At 45.8% G+C, this 18,567-nt stretch overlaps 1 protein-coding gene across 2 annotated transcripts in view; it reads right to left on the bottom strand.

Annotated features, from left to right (window-relative positions):
* Nucleotides 1-18,567, bottom strand: part of LOC135545435 (catenin alpha-1) — a 239,827-nt gene that overhangs the window by 34,854 nt on the left and 186,406 nt on the right. For both annotated transcript variants that reach the window (XM_064973045.1, XM_064973044.1), the window contains exon 17: nt 13,951-14,056. In XM_064973045.1, coding sequence (XP_064829117.1) covers nt 13,951-14,056 — 106 coding nt within the window. The remainder of the gene's footprint in view (nt 1-13,950; nt 14,057-18,567) is intronic.

Below are 18,567 nucleotides of genomic sequence, written 5' to 3'. Positions count from 1 at the left end.
TGAGCGTTGCTTCCAGAGGCAGTTTGGAACTCGGTAGTGAGCGTTGCTTCCAGAGGCAGTTTGGAACTCGGTAGTGAGCGTTGCTTCCAGAGGCAGTTTGGAACTCGGTAGTGAGCGTTGCTTCCAGAGGCAGTTTGGAACTCGGTAGTGAGCGTTGCTTCCAGAGGCAGTTTGGAACTCGGTAGTGAGCGTTGCTTCCAGAGGCAGTTTGGAACTCGGTAGTGAGCGTTGCTTCCAGAGGCAGTTTGGAACTCGGTAGTGAGCGTTGCTTCCAGAGGCAGTTTGGAACTCGGTAGTGAGCGTTGCTTCCAGAGGCAGTTTGGAACTCGGTAATGACTATTGCAACAGAGGACAGCGGTCACATTCTGTGAGCTTGTGTGGCCTACCACATCTTGGCTGAGACATTGTTAGTCTTCGACCTTTCCACTGTACAGTAACAACACTTAGTTGGGCATCTTATGATAGTGCCACGTTGAAAGTCCCGGAGCTCTTCAGTAAGGACATTCTACTGCCAACGTTTGTCTATGGAGAATGCATGGTGGTGTGCTCGATTGTATACACCTGTAAGCAACGGATGTGGCTGAAATAGAATCCACTAATTTGAAGGGATGTCCACATACTTTTGTATATACAGTGCATCTACCTATACCCATCTATGTCCTAGTCTACCTCTCAGTTAATAAACAACGAACGATGCGTTAATATACATAAACTCCTGAGGACCAGAATGAAAATGTCTGCACTCACTACTGTAAGTCGCTCTGGATAAAAGCATCTGCTAAATTACAAACATTTAAACTTAGTCTCTGCACTAATATTTGGCATAATATGCATCTGCTCTACGCTGGTCTCGTCTTTTTTTAGCTCTTGTGGAGTCCCAGGAAAAGCTAGTCTCAGGAGACCACATATTTATTGTGCCTTGAGGGGTTAGGTCTTAGTGCAGCGTCTGTGACCTTGAGGGGTTAGGTCTTAGTGCAGCGTCTGTGACCTTGAGGGGTTAGGGGTTAGGTCTTAGTGCAGCGTCTGTGACCTTGAGGGGTTAGGTCTTAGTGCAGCGTCTGTGACCTTGAGGGGTTAGGTCTTAGTGCAGCGTCTGTGACCTTGAGGGGTTAGGTCTTAGTGCAGCGTCTGTGACCTTGAGGGGTTAGGGGTTAGGTCTTAGTGCAGCGTCTGTGACCTTGAGGGGTTAGGTCTTAGTGCAGCGTCTGTGACCTTGAGGGGTTAGGTCTTAGTGCAGCGTCTGTGACCTTGAGGGGTTAGGGGTTAGGTCTTAGTGCAGCGTCTGTGACCTTGAGGGGTTAGGTTTTAGTGCAGCGTCTGTGACCTTGAGCGGTTAGGGGTTAGTGCAGCGTCTGTGACCTTGAGGGGTTAGGTCTTAGTGCAGCGTCTGTGACCTTGAGGGGTTAGGTCTGAGTGCAGCGTCTGTGACCTTGAGGGGTTAGGTCTTAGTGCAGCGTCTGTGACCTTGAGGGGTTAGGTCTTAGTGCAGCGTCTGTGACCTTGAGGGGTTAGGTCTTAGTGCAGCGTCTGTGACCTTGAGGGGTTAGGTCTTAGTGCAGCGTCTGACCTTGAGGGGTTAGGTCTGAGTGCAGCGTCTGTGACCTTGAGGGGTTAGGGGTTAGGTCTGAGTGCAGCGTCTGTGACCTTGAGGGGTTAGGTTTTAGTGCAGCGTCTGTGACCTTGAGGGGTTAGGGGTTAGGTCTTAGTGCAGCGTCTGTGACCTTGAGGGGTTAGGGGTTAGGTCTTAGTGCAGCGTCTGTGACCTTGAGGGGTTAGGTCTTAGTGCAGCGTCTGTGACCTTGAGGGGTTAGGGGTTAGGTCTTAGTGCAGCGTCTGTGACCTTGAGGGGTTAGGGGTTAGGTCTTAGTGCAGCATCTGTGACCTTGAGGGGTTAGGTCTTAGTGCAGCGTCTGTGATCTTGAGGGGTTAGGTCTTAGTGCAGCGTCTGTGACCTTGAGGGGTTAGGTCTTAGTGCAGCGTCTGTGACCTTGAGGGGTTAGGTCTTAGTGCAGCGTCTGTGACCTTGAGGGGTTAGGTCTGAGTGCAGCGTCTGACCTTGAGGGGTTAGGTCTTAGTGCAGCGTCTGTGACCTTGAGGGGTTAGGTCTTAGTGCAGCGTCTGTGACCTTGAGGGGTTAGGTCTGCTGTGGCTGTGAAGTCCAGTCCATGTGAAGCAGACTCGGGCCACAGTTGTCAGGTGTGTGAGCCGGACAGATGGTTGTCCATGTGGTGCTGTCCCAACGTTATTTCCTATCCGCTCTCTTTACTTCTCAGGGTTGTTTTCGCTTGTCTGCAGCCCGCTGCAAACTGCTACCAGTGGTGACGGCGGGCAGAATCTTCCCAGGTGTCGATGTTGAAGGACTCGTCTTGCTTGCGAATATCTCTACAGCGTAAGCTGCCAGAGTTGGTCTCATTCCAGAGGACAATTCTGGGGCAGAGAATGTCCTTCTGGATTGGTCCGTCATCCATCCGATGTGAGTGGCAGAGGAAGAAGACGGCGTTGCCTCAGGAGAGTACGTACGTACTGCGTAGTTGTCGCCACAGGACTGCGGTTGCGTGTGAACCTGTCCTTCCAAGGTGATGCCCAGTATTCACCTCAGGCAGAAGTAGCTTAGCCTTCACACTTGGTGTGAGCGTGCTGGTGACACAGGCTTGGTAAACAGGCACCTTTGTGTGGACGGTGAGTTTGTGCCATAACTCTAGATCAGCGGTCACCAACAAGCCGACACCGATCGGCAGAGGTGAGCGACAAAGTCACTATTATTCCAGGCACAAGCAAGTCTCAGGTCACAAGGTCCAAGGCTCAAGTCGCATCCCAAGTAGAACGGGTCAAGGGTCAAGTCGTACATTCTAAGAGAAAGTCAAGTCGTGTTTTTTTTTCTTTTCCCCAACCAAGTCTCAAGTAAAAAATAAATAATCTATACATGCAGTAACTTTTTCCAACTACAAATCTTTGTCTATTTATTGAGGCGACCAGACAGCCATCATTTTGTCTACAACACATATTGATGATATAGGTGTAAAATGGAGCCTTTGTATCAGTAATAAAAGCCTTAAATCAGCAGAAGACAAGTCAGGTTCAGAGTGGACATTGATTTATTTTACCTTTATTTAACTAGGCAAGTCAGTTAAGAACAAATTCGTATTTTCAATGAGGGCCTAGGAACAGTGGGTTAACTGCCTGTTCAGGGGCAGAACGACAGATTTGTACCTTGTCAGCTCGGGGATTCGATCTAGCAACCGGTTACTAGTCCAACACTAACCACTAGGCTACAGGTCTTGGTGATCCAATGGTTGAACGTGTCGCTGTCAGATCATTAAAAAAAATATACAAGTAGATTCATCAAATATACACAGGCAATAGCCCCCCGAAAAAATAAATAGCCTCTGTATCAGGCCCTGCACCATCTGAACAGACAGTAGAGGACAAGACTGCACAGCCACCCCTTGAGAAACCAAATGGAATCAGTACCGAATCAAACAGCGACAGAAGCACTTCTCCCCGGACCATCCAATTAGCAATTACAAACAATAAAACTGGTTCTACAATGTCAAAGGCCCCCCCCCTTCCATTGTCACATTTGTCTTAATTATATTTCATCACCATTCATAAAATGGAATGATGTTATCTTATTCAATATATTGACACATAGTAGCCTGTTTCTATGCGCACGGAGGCCCGCAATCTCCTATTACGCACAATACATTGAATTAAATAACCAGAATTTCTACCTCATGAGTCTAGTGAACGTTTATGTGCCCGATAAACTCCTGGGCTCACTCAGGAGGGTAAGAAATGCTAAATGAACCGTTTTACAACGGCTTGGCGGGAATGAATACACCCCAGTCTCACGGGAGAAAGGAGAGCAGGGACCGTGGGAGGCAGGACCCCCTGCTGCTCTGCTCTCTCTCCCTCTGTAGAGACCATTCGATGCAGGTAGACCTACCAGCAGTCCAGGCAAATAAAAATAGAAAATCATTTTCAATATAAGCTCAGTTTTGCCTCGCAAGTGGTTTACCCCCGAAACGAAAAGACCGTCGAAGAAGAAACTGCAGCAAGCCTCAAGACGCTGTGCTATTGGCTGCTGCTCTGCAATGACATCGATCATCTGCGGACACAGGCAACGTCAGAGGCAGCTCCAACGGCATCAAAAAGCAAGCCAGTGAAGAAGCACAGTGATGGGAGTGTGGGAGCTCCACAAGCTCCTCTGTTTGTGCTGGCAGGATAGTACTGTCCCTCAGGACATTAGGAATGCCAGTGTTGTCACCCTGTACAACAACAACAACAACAACAAAAAACAAGAGAGACGGGAGTGATTGTAACTACTGTGGCATCGTCCTACTCAGCATCACTGGTCAACTTTGCACTGACCATACACCAGATCCTAAGAGAGAGACCTTTACCCAGGATTCACAGTCAGGGATCAGCGCAGAAACACCCACCACAGGCACGATCTTCTCTCCTGAGACAGAGGACCTAGTGGGAGTGGCCTCTTTTTAAGATGGTCCAACAGGATAGGATAACCTCCTCTGTAATTCTTCAGTCCTTCCACACCAACATACAAGGAACCAACCAGTTTTACGTGTCCCCATCGGACTCCTTCGGCGTTAAGAAAGGTTGTGTGCTGACGCCAAACTTGTTGGGGATATTATTTTTCTCTCCTCTTCCGGGAAAAGCCTTTGGGACGTCTACAAGAATGGACGGGGAAACTAGTCGCTCGCTTAAAAGCTAAAACAAAGATGCAACTGCTCCTCGTCTGGGATATGTTACACGCAGACAACGCAGTCATAGTGACCCCCATTTGCCAAGAGCTACAAACCCTCATGGACCCTATAACATGCTAGGAACTTCAGCTTGAAGAAAACCAAAACCAATGGGAAAGGGGCACTGAACAAGTCCCCTTCCATTTCCATTTAACAACTAAACACTGAAAGATGACAGCAACTTCACTTAACCTTGGGTCCACCATCACCAGCAACCTGTCCACTTGACGCCAAGCTCAGCAGCCGTATCTGAAAATCAACCTCTACGCTTAGATCCAGTCCAGTGGTCACTGTCCTTTTTCTGAGTAAAAATCAGTCAAAACAAAACAAGCCCGTGTTGCATTCTTTAATACATTATCACGACATAGTGGCTATACATCAGGGGGGCGGCAGGGTAGCCTAGTGGTTAGAGCGTTCGACTTGTAACCGAAAGGTTGCAAGTTCATATCCCCGAGCTGACAAGGTACAAATCTGTCGTTCTATATATATATATATATATATATATATCCCATTTAGCAGACGCTTTTGTCCAAAGCGACTTACAAGTCGGCTGGGGCCACTACTGCATATGGGTGGCCCCAGTGGGAATCGAACCCACGACGCTTGGCGTTGCAAGCGCCATGCTCTACCGACTGAGCCACACAGGACCATCACTGTGCTTCTTCACTGGCTTGCTTTTTGATGCCGTTGGAGCTGCCTCTGACGTTGCCTGTGTCCGCAGATGATCGATGTCATTGCAGAGCAGCAGCCAATAGCACAGCGTCTTGAGGCTTGCTGCAGTTTCTTCTTCGACGGTCTTTTCGTTTCGGGGGTAAACTTGAAGTTGTTGAGGGCAATGCCCTTTTCTTCTAGGATGTGTTGAATCCCCGAGCTGACAAGGTAAAAAAAATAAAAATAATGGATCGTTCTGCCCCTGAACAAGGCCCGCTGATCTGTCATTGGGGCGGCAGGGTAGTCTAGTGGTTAGAGCGTTGGACTAGTAACCGAAAGGTTGCAAGTTCAAATCCCCGAGCTGACAAGGTACAAATCTGTCGTTCTGCCCCTGAACAGGCAGTTAACCCACTGTTCCTAGGCAGTCGTGGAAAATAAGAATTTGTTCTTAACTGACTTGCCTAGTTAAATAAATGTAAAAAAAAAAAAAAAAATTGTGAATAAAAATCTTAAACTGACTTGCATAGTCAAAGAAAAATAATAATAATATATATATTATATTATTAAGGAGAAAACGTCAATTTCCCTTCATGCACCAAATGAAACAGGTAATCTGTGGGGGAACAACATTTGACCCGGGGCTGTCCAGATTAAGGAGGGGGAAAGCTGTCCAGTGAAATCTAGGCATCTCTCCCACTGTAGGAGGCATTGGCTTCCATCTCCAAGCCAATTGATAAAGGGCTTAGAAACCAGTAACTGCTGACCTCCCGTGTTGCATTTTCACAGCACAAAAAGCCTGGGCATGGTGTCCCTGTGTTGCCCAGGCAACAGGGCTCCCCCTCTCTCAGCCTCCCTGGCCTGATACTAAGCAAGCGTTTATTCAGACCCATAACAATTCAATCTTGTTGAAGAAGAAGTGAAAGCAGTCTCTTACTCAAGTCCTATATTATTATTTATGCATGTCATTACAATGATGAAGATAAGAACGAAAACACATTTCAACTAACTGTTGAAAGCGAGGAAGAAATGAAGCAACACTGGGTTACTAGAGAGAAAGGCAGTAGTACCCACATCACACAACATTAGGTGATATATCAAAAAGGAATGTCACACTAATTAGAAAAAATGTTAAATACGCCCTATTATATTAAAACGTTCACATCTACATCATTCACATCTACATCATTCACATCTACATCATTCACATCTACATCATTCACATCTTGCCAGCCTATAATTGTAATTTAGGCCGCATGTTCTCTCTCCCAGCGTCATGGTTTGAGCGAGGTGCACCATTATCCCAGCCCATTATAATACAGTCCACACAAAAAAGAAAAGAGGACTGTAGCTTGTTCAATGTATTTACCCAGGTGAGCAGACATCTACAGCCCTTCGCGATTTCCCTGACATGTGTAAAATGCAGTAGCCTATCATATTGGATAACAGGGGAAAATCATTTTGGGCTTGAACTCGAAATGTATTTGCAGGGCTCATCTGGTTTAGGTTTCCACAGAGATCAAAGCTCTAATCAAATCTAGACATGCTTTAGAATGACGCGTCATGTTTTTGGAAAAAGTGATTTATTCTCGGGATGGAACATTTGGAAGATACTGGAAAAATGTTAAACCCTGTGTGTTATAATATACTGTCTGGGATAGAGAGGGCTGTGTTATAATATACTGTCTGGGATAGAGAGGGCTGTGTTATAATATACTGTCTGGGATAGAGAGGGCTGTGTATAATATACTGTCTGGGATAGAGAGGGCTGTGTATAATATACTGTCTGGGATAGAGAGGGCTGTGTATAATATACTGTCTGGGATAGAGAGGGCTGTGTATAATATACTGTCTGGGATAGAGAGGGCTGTGTATAATATACTGTCTGGGATAGAGAGGGCTGTGTTATAATATACTGTCTGGGATAGAGAGGGCTGTGTATAATATACTGTCTGGGATAGAGAGGGCTGTGTTATAATATACTGTCTGGGATAGAGAGGGCTGTGTTATAATATACTGTCTGGGATAGAGAGGGCTGTGTATAATATACTGTCTGGGATGGAGAGGGCTGTGTATAATATACTGTCTGGGATAGAGAGGGCTGTGTATAATATACTGTCTGGGATAGAGAGGGCTGTGTATAATATACTGTCTGGGATAGAGAGGGCTGTGTTATAATATACTGTCTGGGATGGAGAGGGCTGTGTTATAATATACTGTCTGGGATAGAGAGGGCTGTGTTATAATATACTGTCTGGGATAGAGAGGGCTGTGTTATAATATACTGTCTGGGATAGAGAGGGCTGTGTATAATATACTGTCTGGGATAGAGAGGGCTGTGTTATAATATACTGTCTGGGATAGAGAGGGCTGTGTTATAATATACTGTCTGGGATAGAGAGGGCTGTGTATAATATACTGTCTGGGATAGAGAGGGCTGTGTATAATATACTGTCTGGGATAGAGAGGGCTGTGTTATAATATACTGTCTGGGATAGAGAGGGCTGTGTTATAATATACTGTCTGGGATAGAGAGGGCTGTGTATAATATACTGTCTGGGATAGAGAGGGCTGTGTTATAATATACTGTCTGGGATAGAGAGGGCTGTGTATAATATACTGTCTGGGATAGAGAGGGCTGTGTATAATATACTGTCTGGGATAGAGAGGGCTGTGTATAATATACTGTCTGGGATAGAGAGGGCTGTGTTATAATATACTGTCTGGGATAGAGAGGGCTGTGTTATAATATACTGTCTGGGATAGAGAGGGCTGTGTTATAATATACTGTCTGGGATAGAGAGGGCTGTGTATAATATACTGTCTGGGATAGAGAGGGCTGTGTTATAATATACTGTCTGGGATAGAGAGGGCTGTGTATAATATACTGTCTGGGATAGAGAGGGCTGTGTTATAATATACTGTCTGGGATAGAGAGGGCTGTGTATAATATACTGTCTGGGATAGAGAGGGCTGTGTTATAATATACTGTCTGGGATAGAGAGGGCTGTGTTATAATATACTGTCTGGGATAGAGAGGGCTGTGTATAATATACTGTCTGGGATAGAGAGGGCTGTGTATAATATACTGTCTGGGATAGAGAGGGCTGTGTTATAATATACTGTCTGGGATAGAGAGGGCTGTGTATAATATACTGTCTGGGATAGAGAGGGCTGTGTATAATATACTGTCTGGGATAGAGAGGGCTGTGTTATAATATACTGTCTGGGATAGAGAGGGCTGTGTTATAATATACTGTCTGGGATAGAGAGGGCTGTGTATAATATACTGTCTGGGATGGAGAGGGCTGTGTATAATATACTGTCTGGGATAGAGAGGGCTGTGTATAATATACTGTCTGGGATAGAGAGGGCTGTGTTATAATATACTGTCTGGGATAGAGAGGGCTGTGTATAATATACTGTCTGGGATAGAGAGGGCTGTGTTATAATATACTGTCTGGGATAGAGAGGGCTGTGTATAATATACTGTCTGGGATAGAGAGGGCTGTGTTATAATATACTGTCTGGGATAGAGAGGGCTGTGTATAATATACTGTCTGGGATAGAGAGGGCTGTGTTATAATATACTGTCTGGGATAGAGAGGGCTGTGTTATAATATACTGTCTGGGATAGAGAGGGCTGTGTTATAATATACTGTCTGGGATAGAGAGGGCTGTGTATAATATACTGTCTGGGATAGAGAGGGCTGTGTTATAATATACTGTCTGGGATAGAGAGGGCTGTGTATAATATACTGTCTGGGATAGAGAGGGCTGTGTTATAATATACTGTCTGGGATAGAGAGGGCTGTGTATAATATACTGTCTGGGATAGAGAGGGCTGTGTTATAATATACTGTCTGGGATAGAGAGGGCTGTGTATAATATACTGTCTGGGATAGAGAGGGCTGTGTTATAATATACTGTCTGGGATAGAGAGGGCTGTGTTATAATATACTGTCTGGGATAGAGAGGGCTGTGTTATAATATACTGTCTGGGATGGAGAGGGCTGTGTTATAATATACTGTCTGGGATAGAGAGGGCTGTGTATAATATACTGTCTGGGATAGAGAGGGCTGTGTATAATATACTGTCTGGGATAGAGAGGGCTGTGTTATAATATACTGTCTGGGATAGAGAGGGCTGTGTATAATATACTGTCTGGGATAGAGAGGGCTGTGTTATAATATACTGTCTGGGATAGAGAGGGCTGTGTTATAATATACTGTCTGGGATAGAGAGGGCTGTGTATAATATACTGTCTGGGATAGAGAGGGCTGTGTTATAATATACTGTCTGGGATAGAGAGGGCTGTGTTATAATATACTGTCTGGGATAGAGAGGGCTGTGTTATAATATACTGTCTGGGATAGAGAGGGCTGTGTATAATATACTGTCTGGGATAGAGAGGGCTGTGTTATAATATACTGTCTGGGATAGAGAGGGCTGTGTATAATATACTGTCTGGGATAGAGAGGGCTGTGTTATAATATACTGTCTGGGATAGAGAGGGCTGTGTATAATATACTGTCTGGGATAGAGAGGGCTGTGTATAATATACTGTCTGGGATAGAGAGGGCTGTGTTATAATATACTGTCTGGGATAGAGAGGGCTGTGTATAATATACTGTCTGGGATAGAGAGGGCTGTGTATAATATACTGTCTGGGATAGAGAGGGCTGTGTATAATATACTGTCTGGGATAGAGAGGGCTGTGTATAATATACTGTCTGGGATAGAGAGGGCTGTGTATAATATACTGTCTGGGATAGAGAGGGCTGTGTATAATATACTGTCTGGGATAGAGAGGGCTGTGTATAATATACTGTCTGGGATAGAGAGGGCTGTGTATAATATACTGTCTGGGATAGAGAGGGCTGTGTTATAATATACTGTCTGGGATAGAGAGGGCTGTGTATAATATACTGTCTGGGATAGAGAGGGCTGTGTATAATATACTGTCTGGGATAGAGAGGGCTGTGTATAATATACTGTCTGGGATGGAGAGGGCTGTGTTATAATATACTGTCTGGGATAGAGAGGGCTGTGTATAATATACTGTCTGGGATAGAGAGGGCTGTGTTATAATATACTGTCTGGGATAGAGAGGGCTGTGTTACAATATACTGTCTGGGATAGAGAGGGCTGTGTTATAATATACTGTCTGGGATAGAGAGGGCTGTGTTATAATATACTGTCTGGGATAGAGAGGGCTGTGTATAATATACTGTCTGGGATAGAGAGGGCTGTGTATAATATACTGTCTGGGATAGAGAGGGCTGTGTATAATATACTGTCTGGGATAGAGAGGGCTGTGTTATAATATACTGTCTGGGATAGAGAGGGCTGTGTTATAATATACTGTCTGGGATAGAGAGGGCTGTGTATAATATACTGTCTGGGATAGAGAGGGCTGTGTTATAATATACTGTCTGGGATAGAGAGGGCTGTGTATAATATACTGTCTGGGATAGAGAGGGCTGTGTATAATATACTGTCTGGGATAGAGAGGGCTGTGTTATAATATACTGTCTGGGATAGAGAGGGCTGTGTATAATATACTGTCTGGGATAGAGAGGGCTGTGTTATAATATACTGTCTGGGATAGAGAGGGCTGTGTATAATATACTGTCTGGGATAGAGAGGGCTGTGTTATAATATACTGTCTGGGATAGAGAGGGCTGTGTATAATATACTGTCTGGGATAGAGAGGGCTGTGTTATAATATACTGTCTGGGATAGAGAGGGCTGTGTATAATATACTGTCTGGGATAGAGAGGGCTGTGTTATAATATACTGTCTGGGATGGAGAGGGCTGTGTTATAATATACTGTCTGGGATAGAGAGGGCTGTGTTATAATATACTGTCTGGGATAGAGAGGGCTGTGTTATAATATACTGTCTGGGATAGAGAGGGCTGTGTTATAATATACTGTCTGGGATAGAGAGGGCTGTGTATAATATACTGTCTGGGATAGAGAGGGCTGTGTATAATATACTGTCTGGGATAGAGAGGGCTGTGTTATAATATACTGTCTGGGATAGAGAGGGCTGTGTTATAATATACTGTCTGGGATAGAGGGCTGTGTATAATATACTGTCTGGGATAGAGAGGGCTGTGTATAATATACTGTCTGGGATAGAGAGGGCTGTGTATAATATACTGTCTGGGATAGAGAGGGCTGTGTTATAATATACTGTCTGGGATAGAGAGGGCTGTGTTATAATATACTGTCTGGGATAGAGAGGGCTGTGTATAATATACTGTCTGGGATAGAGAGGGCTGTGTTATAATATACTGTCTGGGATAGAGAGGGCTGTGTATAATATACTGTCTGGGATAGAGAGGGCTGTGTATAATATACTGTCTGGGATAGAGAGGGCTGTGTTATAATATACTGTCTGGGATAGAGAGGGCTGTGTATAATATACTGTCTGGGATAGAGAGGGCTGTGTTATAATATACTGTCTGGGATAGAGAGGGCTGTGTATAATATACTGTCTGGGATAGAGAGGGCTGTGTATAATATACTGTCTGGGATAGAGAGGGCTGTGTATAATATACTGTCTGGGATAGAGAGGGCTGTGTATAATATACTGTCTGGGATAGAGAGGGCTGTGTATAATATACTGTCTGGGATAGAGAGGGCTGTGTATAATATACTGTCTGGGATAGAGAGGGCTGTGTTATAATATACTGTCTGGGATAGAGAGGGCTGTGTATAATATACTGTCTGGGATAGAGAGGGCTGTGTATAATATACTGTCTGGGATAGAGAGGGCTGTGTATAATATACTGTCTGGGATAGAGAGGGCTGTGTTATAATATACTGTCTGGGATGGAGGAGAGGGGGATGAGGAGAGGGGGATGGAGGAGAGGGGGATGAGGAGAGGGGGATGGAGGAGAGGGGGATGAGGAGAGGGGGATGGAGGAGACATGGGGAGGGGAGAGGGGGATGGAGGAGAGGGGGATGAGGAGAGGGGGATGGAGGAGAGGGGGATGGAGGAGACATGGGGAGGGGGAGAGGGGGATGGAGGAGAGGGGGATGAGGAGAGGGGGATGGAGGAGACATGGGGAGGAGGAGAGGGGGATGGAGGAGAGGGGGATGAGGAGAGGGGGATGGAGGAGAGGGGGATGGAGGAGAGGGGGATGGAGGAGAGGGGGATGGAGGAGAGGGGGATGGAGGAGACATGGGGAGGGGGGAGAGGGGGATGGAGGAGACATGGGGAGGGTGAGAGGGGGTGGAGGAGAGGGGGATGAGGAGAGGGGGATGGAGGAGACATGGGGAGGGGGAGAGGGGGATGGAGGAGAGGGGGATGAGGAGAGGGGGATGGAGGAGAGGGGGATGGAGGAGAGGGGGATGAGGAGAGGGGGATGGAGGAGACATGGGGAGGAGGAGAGGGGGATGGAGGAGACATGGGGAGGGGGAGAGGGGGATGGAGGAGAGGGGGATGAGGAGAGGGGGATGGAGGAGAGGGGGATGGAGGAGAGGGGGATGGAGGAGACATGGGGAGGGGGAGAGGGGGATGGAGGAGAGGGGGATGGAGGAGACATGGGGAGGAGGAGAGGGGGATGGAGGAGAGGGGGATGGAGGAGACATGGGGAGGGGGAGAGGGGGATGGAGGAGAGGGGGATGAGGAGAGGGGGATGGAGGAGAGGGGGATGGAGGAGACATGGGGAGGGGGAGAGGGGGATGGAGGAGAGGGGGATGAGGAGAGGGGGATGGAGGAGACATGGGGAGGAGGAGAGGGGGATGAGGAGAGGGGGATGGAGGAGACATGGGGAGGAGGGGAGAGGGGGATGGAGGAGACATGGGGAGGGGGAGAGGGGGATGGAGGAGAGGGGGATGAGGAGAGGGGGATGGAGGAGACATGGGGAGGGGGAGAGGGGGATGGAGGAGAGGGGGATGAGGAGAGGGGGATGGAGGAGAGGGGGATGGAGGAGAGGGGGATGGAGGAGACATGGGGAGGGGGAGAGGGGGATGGAGGAGACATGGGGAGGAGGAGAGGGGGATGGAGGAGAGGGGGATGGAGGAGAGGGGGATGGAGGAGAGGGGGATGGAGGAGAGGGGGATGGAGGAGACATGGGGAGGGGGAGAGGGGGATGGAGGAGAGGGGGATGAGGAGAGGGGGATGGAGGAGACATGGGGGGAGGAGGAGGAGGGGGATGGAGGAGACATGGGGATGGAGGAGAGGGGGATGGAGGAGACATGGGGGGAGGAGGAGAGGGGGATGGAGGAGACATGGGGGGAGGAGGAGAGGGGGATGGAGGAGACATGGGGGGAGGAGGAGAGGGGGATGGAGGAGACATGGGGGGGAGGAGGAGAGGGGGATGGAGGAGACATGGGGGGGAGGAGGAGAGGGGGATGGAGGAGACATGGGGAGGAGGAGAGGGGGATGGAGGAGACATGGGGAGGAGGAGAGGGGTTGGAGGAGGGGGGATACCGAAGACATGGGGAAGAGAAGCAAGACAGGAGGATAGAAAGAGATTGAGAGAGTGGTAGATGGTGAGACATGGATCAGTGTGTAATCTACCTGGTCTGCGATGGTGCGGCCCAGTTTATCCATCCTGGATCCAGCCTCAGCAATCTTCTTCGCAGCACTGATGACATCAGAGGTATTCTTCAACGGACCTTTACCCCTGGGAACACAGGACACACACACACATCAGTCTGCTGGTCACACACACACACACACACACACCTCTCCAGTGGACCTTTACCCCTGGGAACACAGGACACACACCAGTGGCGCTCGTGCCGTTTAAGATGAGGGAGGGTGATTCGATTTTTAATGAGCATGGCCGTATTCCTGTTACAGCATGTGTCTGTCATTCATATGACTGTCATTCATATTCCATTCACCCAGTTCAATGTAACAGTGACAGGTTGAGGCTACTACATGATATTCTAATTGTCCCTGTACCCATCATGAGGTTGCTACAAACTAGAAAATGATTGAAAGTTTACCACGTAAGTGCACACAGGTCGAGAGAAATGTTAGTATTTTAATTTTATTTCACCTCTATTTAACGAGGTAGACTAGTTGCGAACAAGTTCTCATTTACAACTGCGACCTGGCCAAGATAAAGCAAAGCAGTGCGACACAAACAACAACAGAATTACACGATGGAATAAACAAACATACAGTCAATAACATTATAGAAAAGTCTATACACAGCGTGTGGAAATGACGCTAGGTGGTAAGGCAATAAATAGGCCATAGTAGCGAAGTAATTACAATTTAGCAGATTAACACTGCAGTGATAGATTTGCAGATGATGTGCAAGTAGAAATACTGGAAATACTGGTGTGCAAAAGAGCAGCAAAGTAAATAAAACAATATGGGGATGAGGTAGATTGGATGGGCTAATTACAGATGGGCTGCGTACAGCTGCAGCGATCGGTAAGCAGCACAGATAGCTGATGCTTAAAGTAATCAAGGGGACAGTGACACATTCGATCCCGCCTATACACACTGTATTTGCCTGTATCTAGCTAATCTAGAGTGTAATCATTACCCTAATAGTTTCAAAATCAGAGTTTCTATTGGACAAATTCCGGAAGGATTATCACCGTTTTGTTTAATAATTTTTTTCAATAGAATCAGTAGAATGAATTAGAGGTTGACCGATTATGATTTTTCAACGCCGATACCGATTATTGAAGGAACAAAAAATGAGCTGATACCGATTTTTTAAAACATTTTTTTTTTTGTAATAATGACAATTACAACAATACTGAATGAACACTTATTTTAACTTAATATAATACATCAATAAAATCAAATAAAATGAAACATGTTCAATATGGTTTAAATAGTGCAAAAACACAGTTGGAGAAGAAAGTAAAAGCGCAATATGTGCCATGTAAGAAAGCTAACGTTTAAGTTCCTTGTTCAGAACATGAGAACATATGAAAGCTGGTGGTTCCTTTTAACATGAGTCTTCAATATTCCAAGGTAAGAGGCTTTAGGTTGTAGTTATTATAGGAATTATAGAACTATTTCGCTCTATACCATTTGTATTTCATTTGTATTTCATTAACCTTTGACTATTGGATGTTCTTATAGGCACTTTAGTATTGCCAGTGTAACAGTATAGCTTCCGTCCCTCTCCTCGCTCCTCCCTGGGCTCGAACCAGGAACACAACGACAACAGCCACCCTCGAAGCAGCGTTACCCATGCAGAGCAAGGGGAACAACCACTCCAAGTCTCGAGTGATGCTTGAAACGCTATTAGCGTGCACCCAGCTAACTAGCTAGCCATTTCACATCGGTTACACCAGCCTAATCTCAGGAGTTGATATGCTTGAAGTCATAAACAGCTGCTGGCAAACGCAAGAAAGTGCTGCTTGAATGAATGCTTACGAGCCTGCTGCTGCTGCCTACCATCGCCCAGACTGCTCTATCAAATCATAGACTTAGTTATAACATGATAACACACAGAAATACGAGCCTTAGGTCATTAATATGGCCGAATCCGGAAACTACCATCTCGAAAACAAGACGTTTATTCTGTCAGTGAAATACGGAACCGTATTTTATCTAACGGGTGGCATCCGTAAGTCTAAATATTGTTACGTTGCACACCCTTCACCCTTCACTGTTATGTCATAATTACGCAAAATTCTGGCAAATTAGTTCGCAATGAGCCAGGCGGCCCAAACTGTTGCATATACCCTGACTCTGAGTCCAATGAACGCAAGATAAGTGTCGCAATTTCACCTGGTTAATATTGCCTGCTAACCTAGATTTATTTTAGCTAAATATGCAGGTTTAAAAATATATACTTCTGTGTGTATTGATTTCAAGAAAGGCATTGATGTTCATGGTTAGGTACACATTGGAGCAACGATACGCACCACATCGATTTTTCTAAGATATGTTTAATGCTGCATTCGCGTAACAGGCCGTCTCCTCGTGCAGTGCAATGTAATCAGGTGGTTAGAGCTTTAGACTAGTTAACTGGAAGGTTGCAAGATTGAATCCCCCGAGCTGACAAGGTAAAAATCTGTCGTTCTGCTCCTGAACGAGGCAGTTAACCCACTGTTCCTAGGCCGTCATTGAAAATAAGAATGTGTTCTTAACTAACTTGGCCCAGTTAAATAAAGAATTAATAAGGGGGTGAGAACCATGCGCCTCCTCGGTTTTGTATTGAAGTTATTGTACCCAGAGGAGGACAGAAGCCAGCTGTCAGAGTGCAGTTCGGGCAACTGTTGACCTTCATTACAAAACAGTGTGTTTTTACTAATTATTTGGTGACATTAAAATAACACTAAATATATTATCTAAAAAGGATAACTAATGTTTCACTATTTTTTTTATGAAATTCAACTGAGGATGGTCCTCCCCTTCCTCCACTGATATACGCACCTCTTCAACAGACCTTTGCTCCTGGGAACGAGTCATCCACAAACACACGGCTCTGACACAGTCCATCCAGCCTCATCCAATATTCAACAGCCTCTCATCGTGTCGTCTCTGTTTCTGAAGGATAGAGGTTCTCTCTCCCTCTCTGACAGATGGTATTGTATATGGGGGGGGGGGGTCGCGTTATGGTACACACACACAGTCCCGCCAGTGACAGTGATTTGATCATTAGAGGTCATGTGTTTTATACCTTCGCCCTAAGAAGCCACCGCAACACATGGGCAGCTAGCTGCACCAGTCACTCCTCCCCCCGTCTACACGGACCAATAGAAAATACCCTAATCTCTGTTCAAATCCCCAAAGGAACCAGTTGCCCTATATCGTACACTATATAGGAAATAGGACCCAAAAGGCCTTTTGGTCATATGGTAGTACACTATATAGGAAATAGGACCAAAAGGGCTCTGGTCATATGGTAGTACACTATATAGGAAATAGGACCCAAAAGGCCTTTTGGTCATATGGTAGTACACTATATAGGAAATAGGACCCAAAGGGCTCTGGTCATATGGTAGTACACTATATAGGAAATAGGACCAAAAGGGCTTTTGGTCATATGGTAGTACACTATATAGGAAATAGGACCAAAAGGGCTCTGGTCATATGGTAGTACACTATATAGGAAATAGGACCCAAAAGGCCTTTTGGTCATATGGTAGTACACTATATAGGAAATAGGACCCAAAAGGCCTTTTGGTCATATGGTAGTACACTATATAGGAAATAGGACCAAAAGGCCTTTTGGTCATATGGTAGTACACTATAAAGGGCTCTGGTCATATGGTAGTACACTATATAGGAAATAGGACCAAAAGGGCTCTGGTCATATGGTAGTACACTATATAGGAAATAGGACCCAAAAGGCCTTTTGGTCATATGGTAGTACACTATATAGGAAATAGGACCAAAAGGCCTTTTGGTCATATGGTAGTACACTATATAGGAAATAGGACCCAAAAGGCCTTTTGGTCATATGGTAGTACACTATATAGGAAATAGGACCAAAAGGCCTTTTGGTCATATGGTAGTACACTATATAGGAAATAGGACCCAAAGGGCTCTGGTCATATGGTAGTACACTCTATAGGAAATAGGACCAAAAGGGCTCTGGTCATATGGTAGTACACTATATAGGACATAGGACCCAAAAGGGCTCTGGTCATACGGTAGTACACTATATAGGACATAGGACCCAAAAGGGCTCTGGTCATATGGTAGTACACTATATAGGAAATAGGACCCAAAGGGCTCTGGTCATATGGTAGTACACTATATAGGAAATAGGACCAAAGGGGCTCTGGTCATATGGTAGTACACTATATAGGACATAGGACCAAAGGGGCTCTGGTCATATGGTAATACACTATATAGGAAATAGGACCAAAGGGGCTCTGGTCATATGGTAATACACTATATAGGAAATAGGACCAAAGGGGCTCTGGTCATATGGTAGTACACTATATAGGACATAGGACCAAAGGGGCTCTGGTCATATGGTAGTACACTATATAGGAAATAGGACCAAAGGGGCTCTGGTCATATGGTAGTACACTATAAAGGGCTCTGGTCATATGGTAGTACACTATATAGGAAATAGGACCAAAAGGGCTCTGGTCATATGGTAGTACACTACTAATTAGGATTTAAATTGCTCCTACACCTTTATCCTGTTCAGGCTTAACCCACGTCATCCCCCAAAGTCATTATTTATCATGAAAGGGC

The sequence above is a fragment of the Oncorhynchus masou genome, chromosome 9 (assembly GCF_036934945.1).
Source record: "Oncorhynchus masou masou isolate Uvic2021 chromosome 9, UVic_Omas_1.1, whole genome shotgun sequence".
Taxonomy (NCBI): Eukaryota; Metazoa; Chordata; class Actinopteri; order Salmoniformes; family Salmonidae; genus Oncorhynchus; species Oncorhynchus masou.
This window is presented reverse-complemented; position numbering and strand designations above follow the sequence as displayed.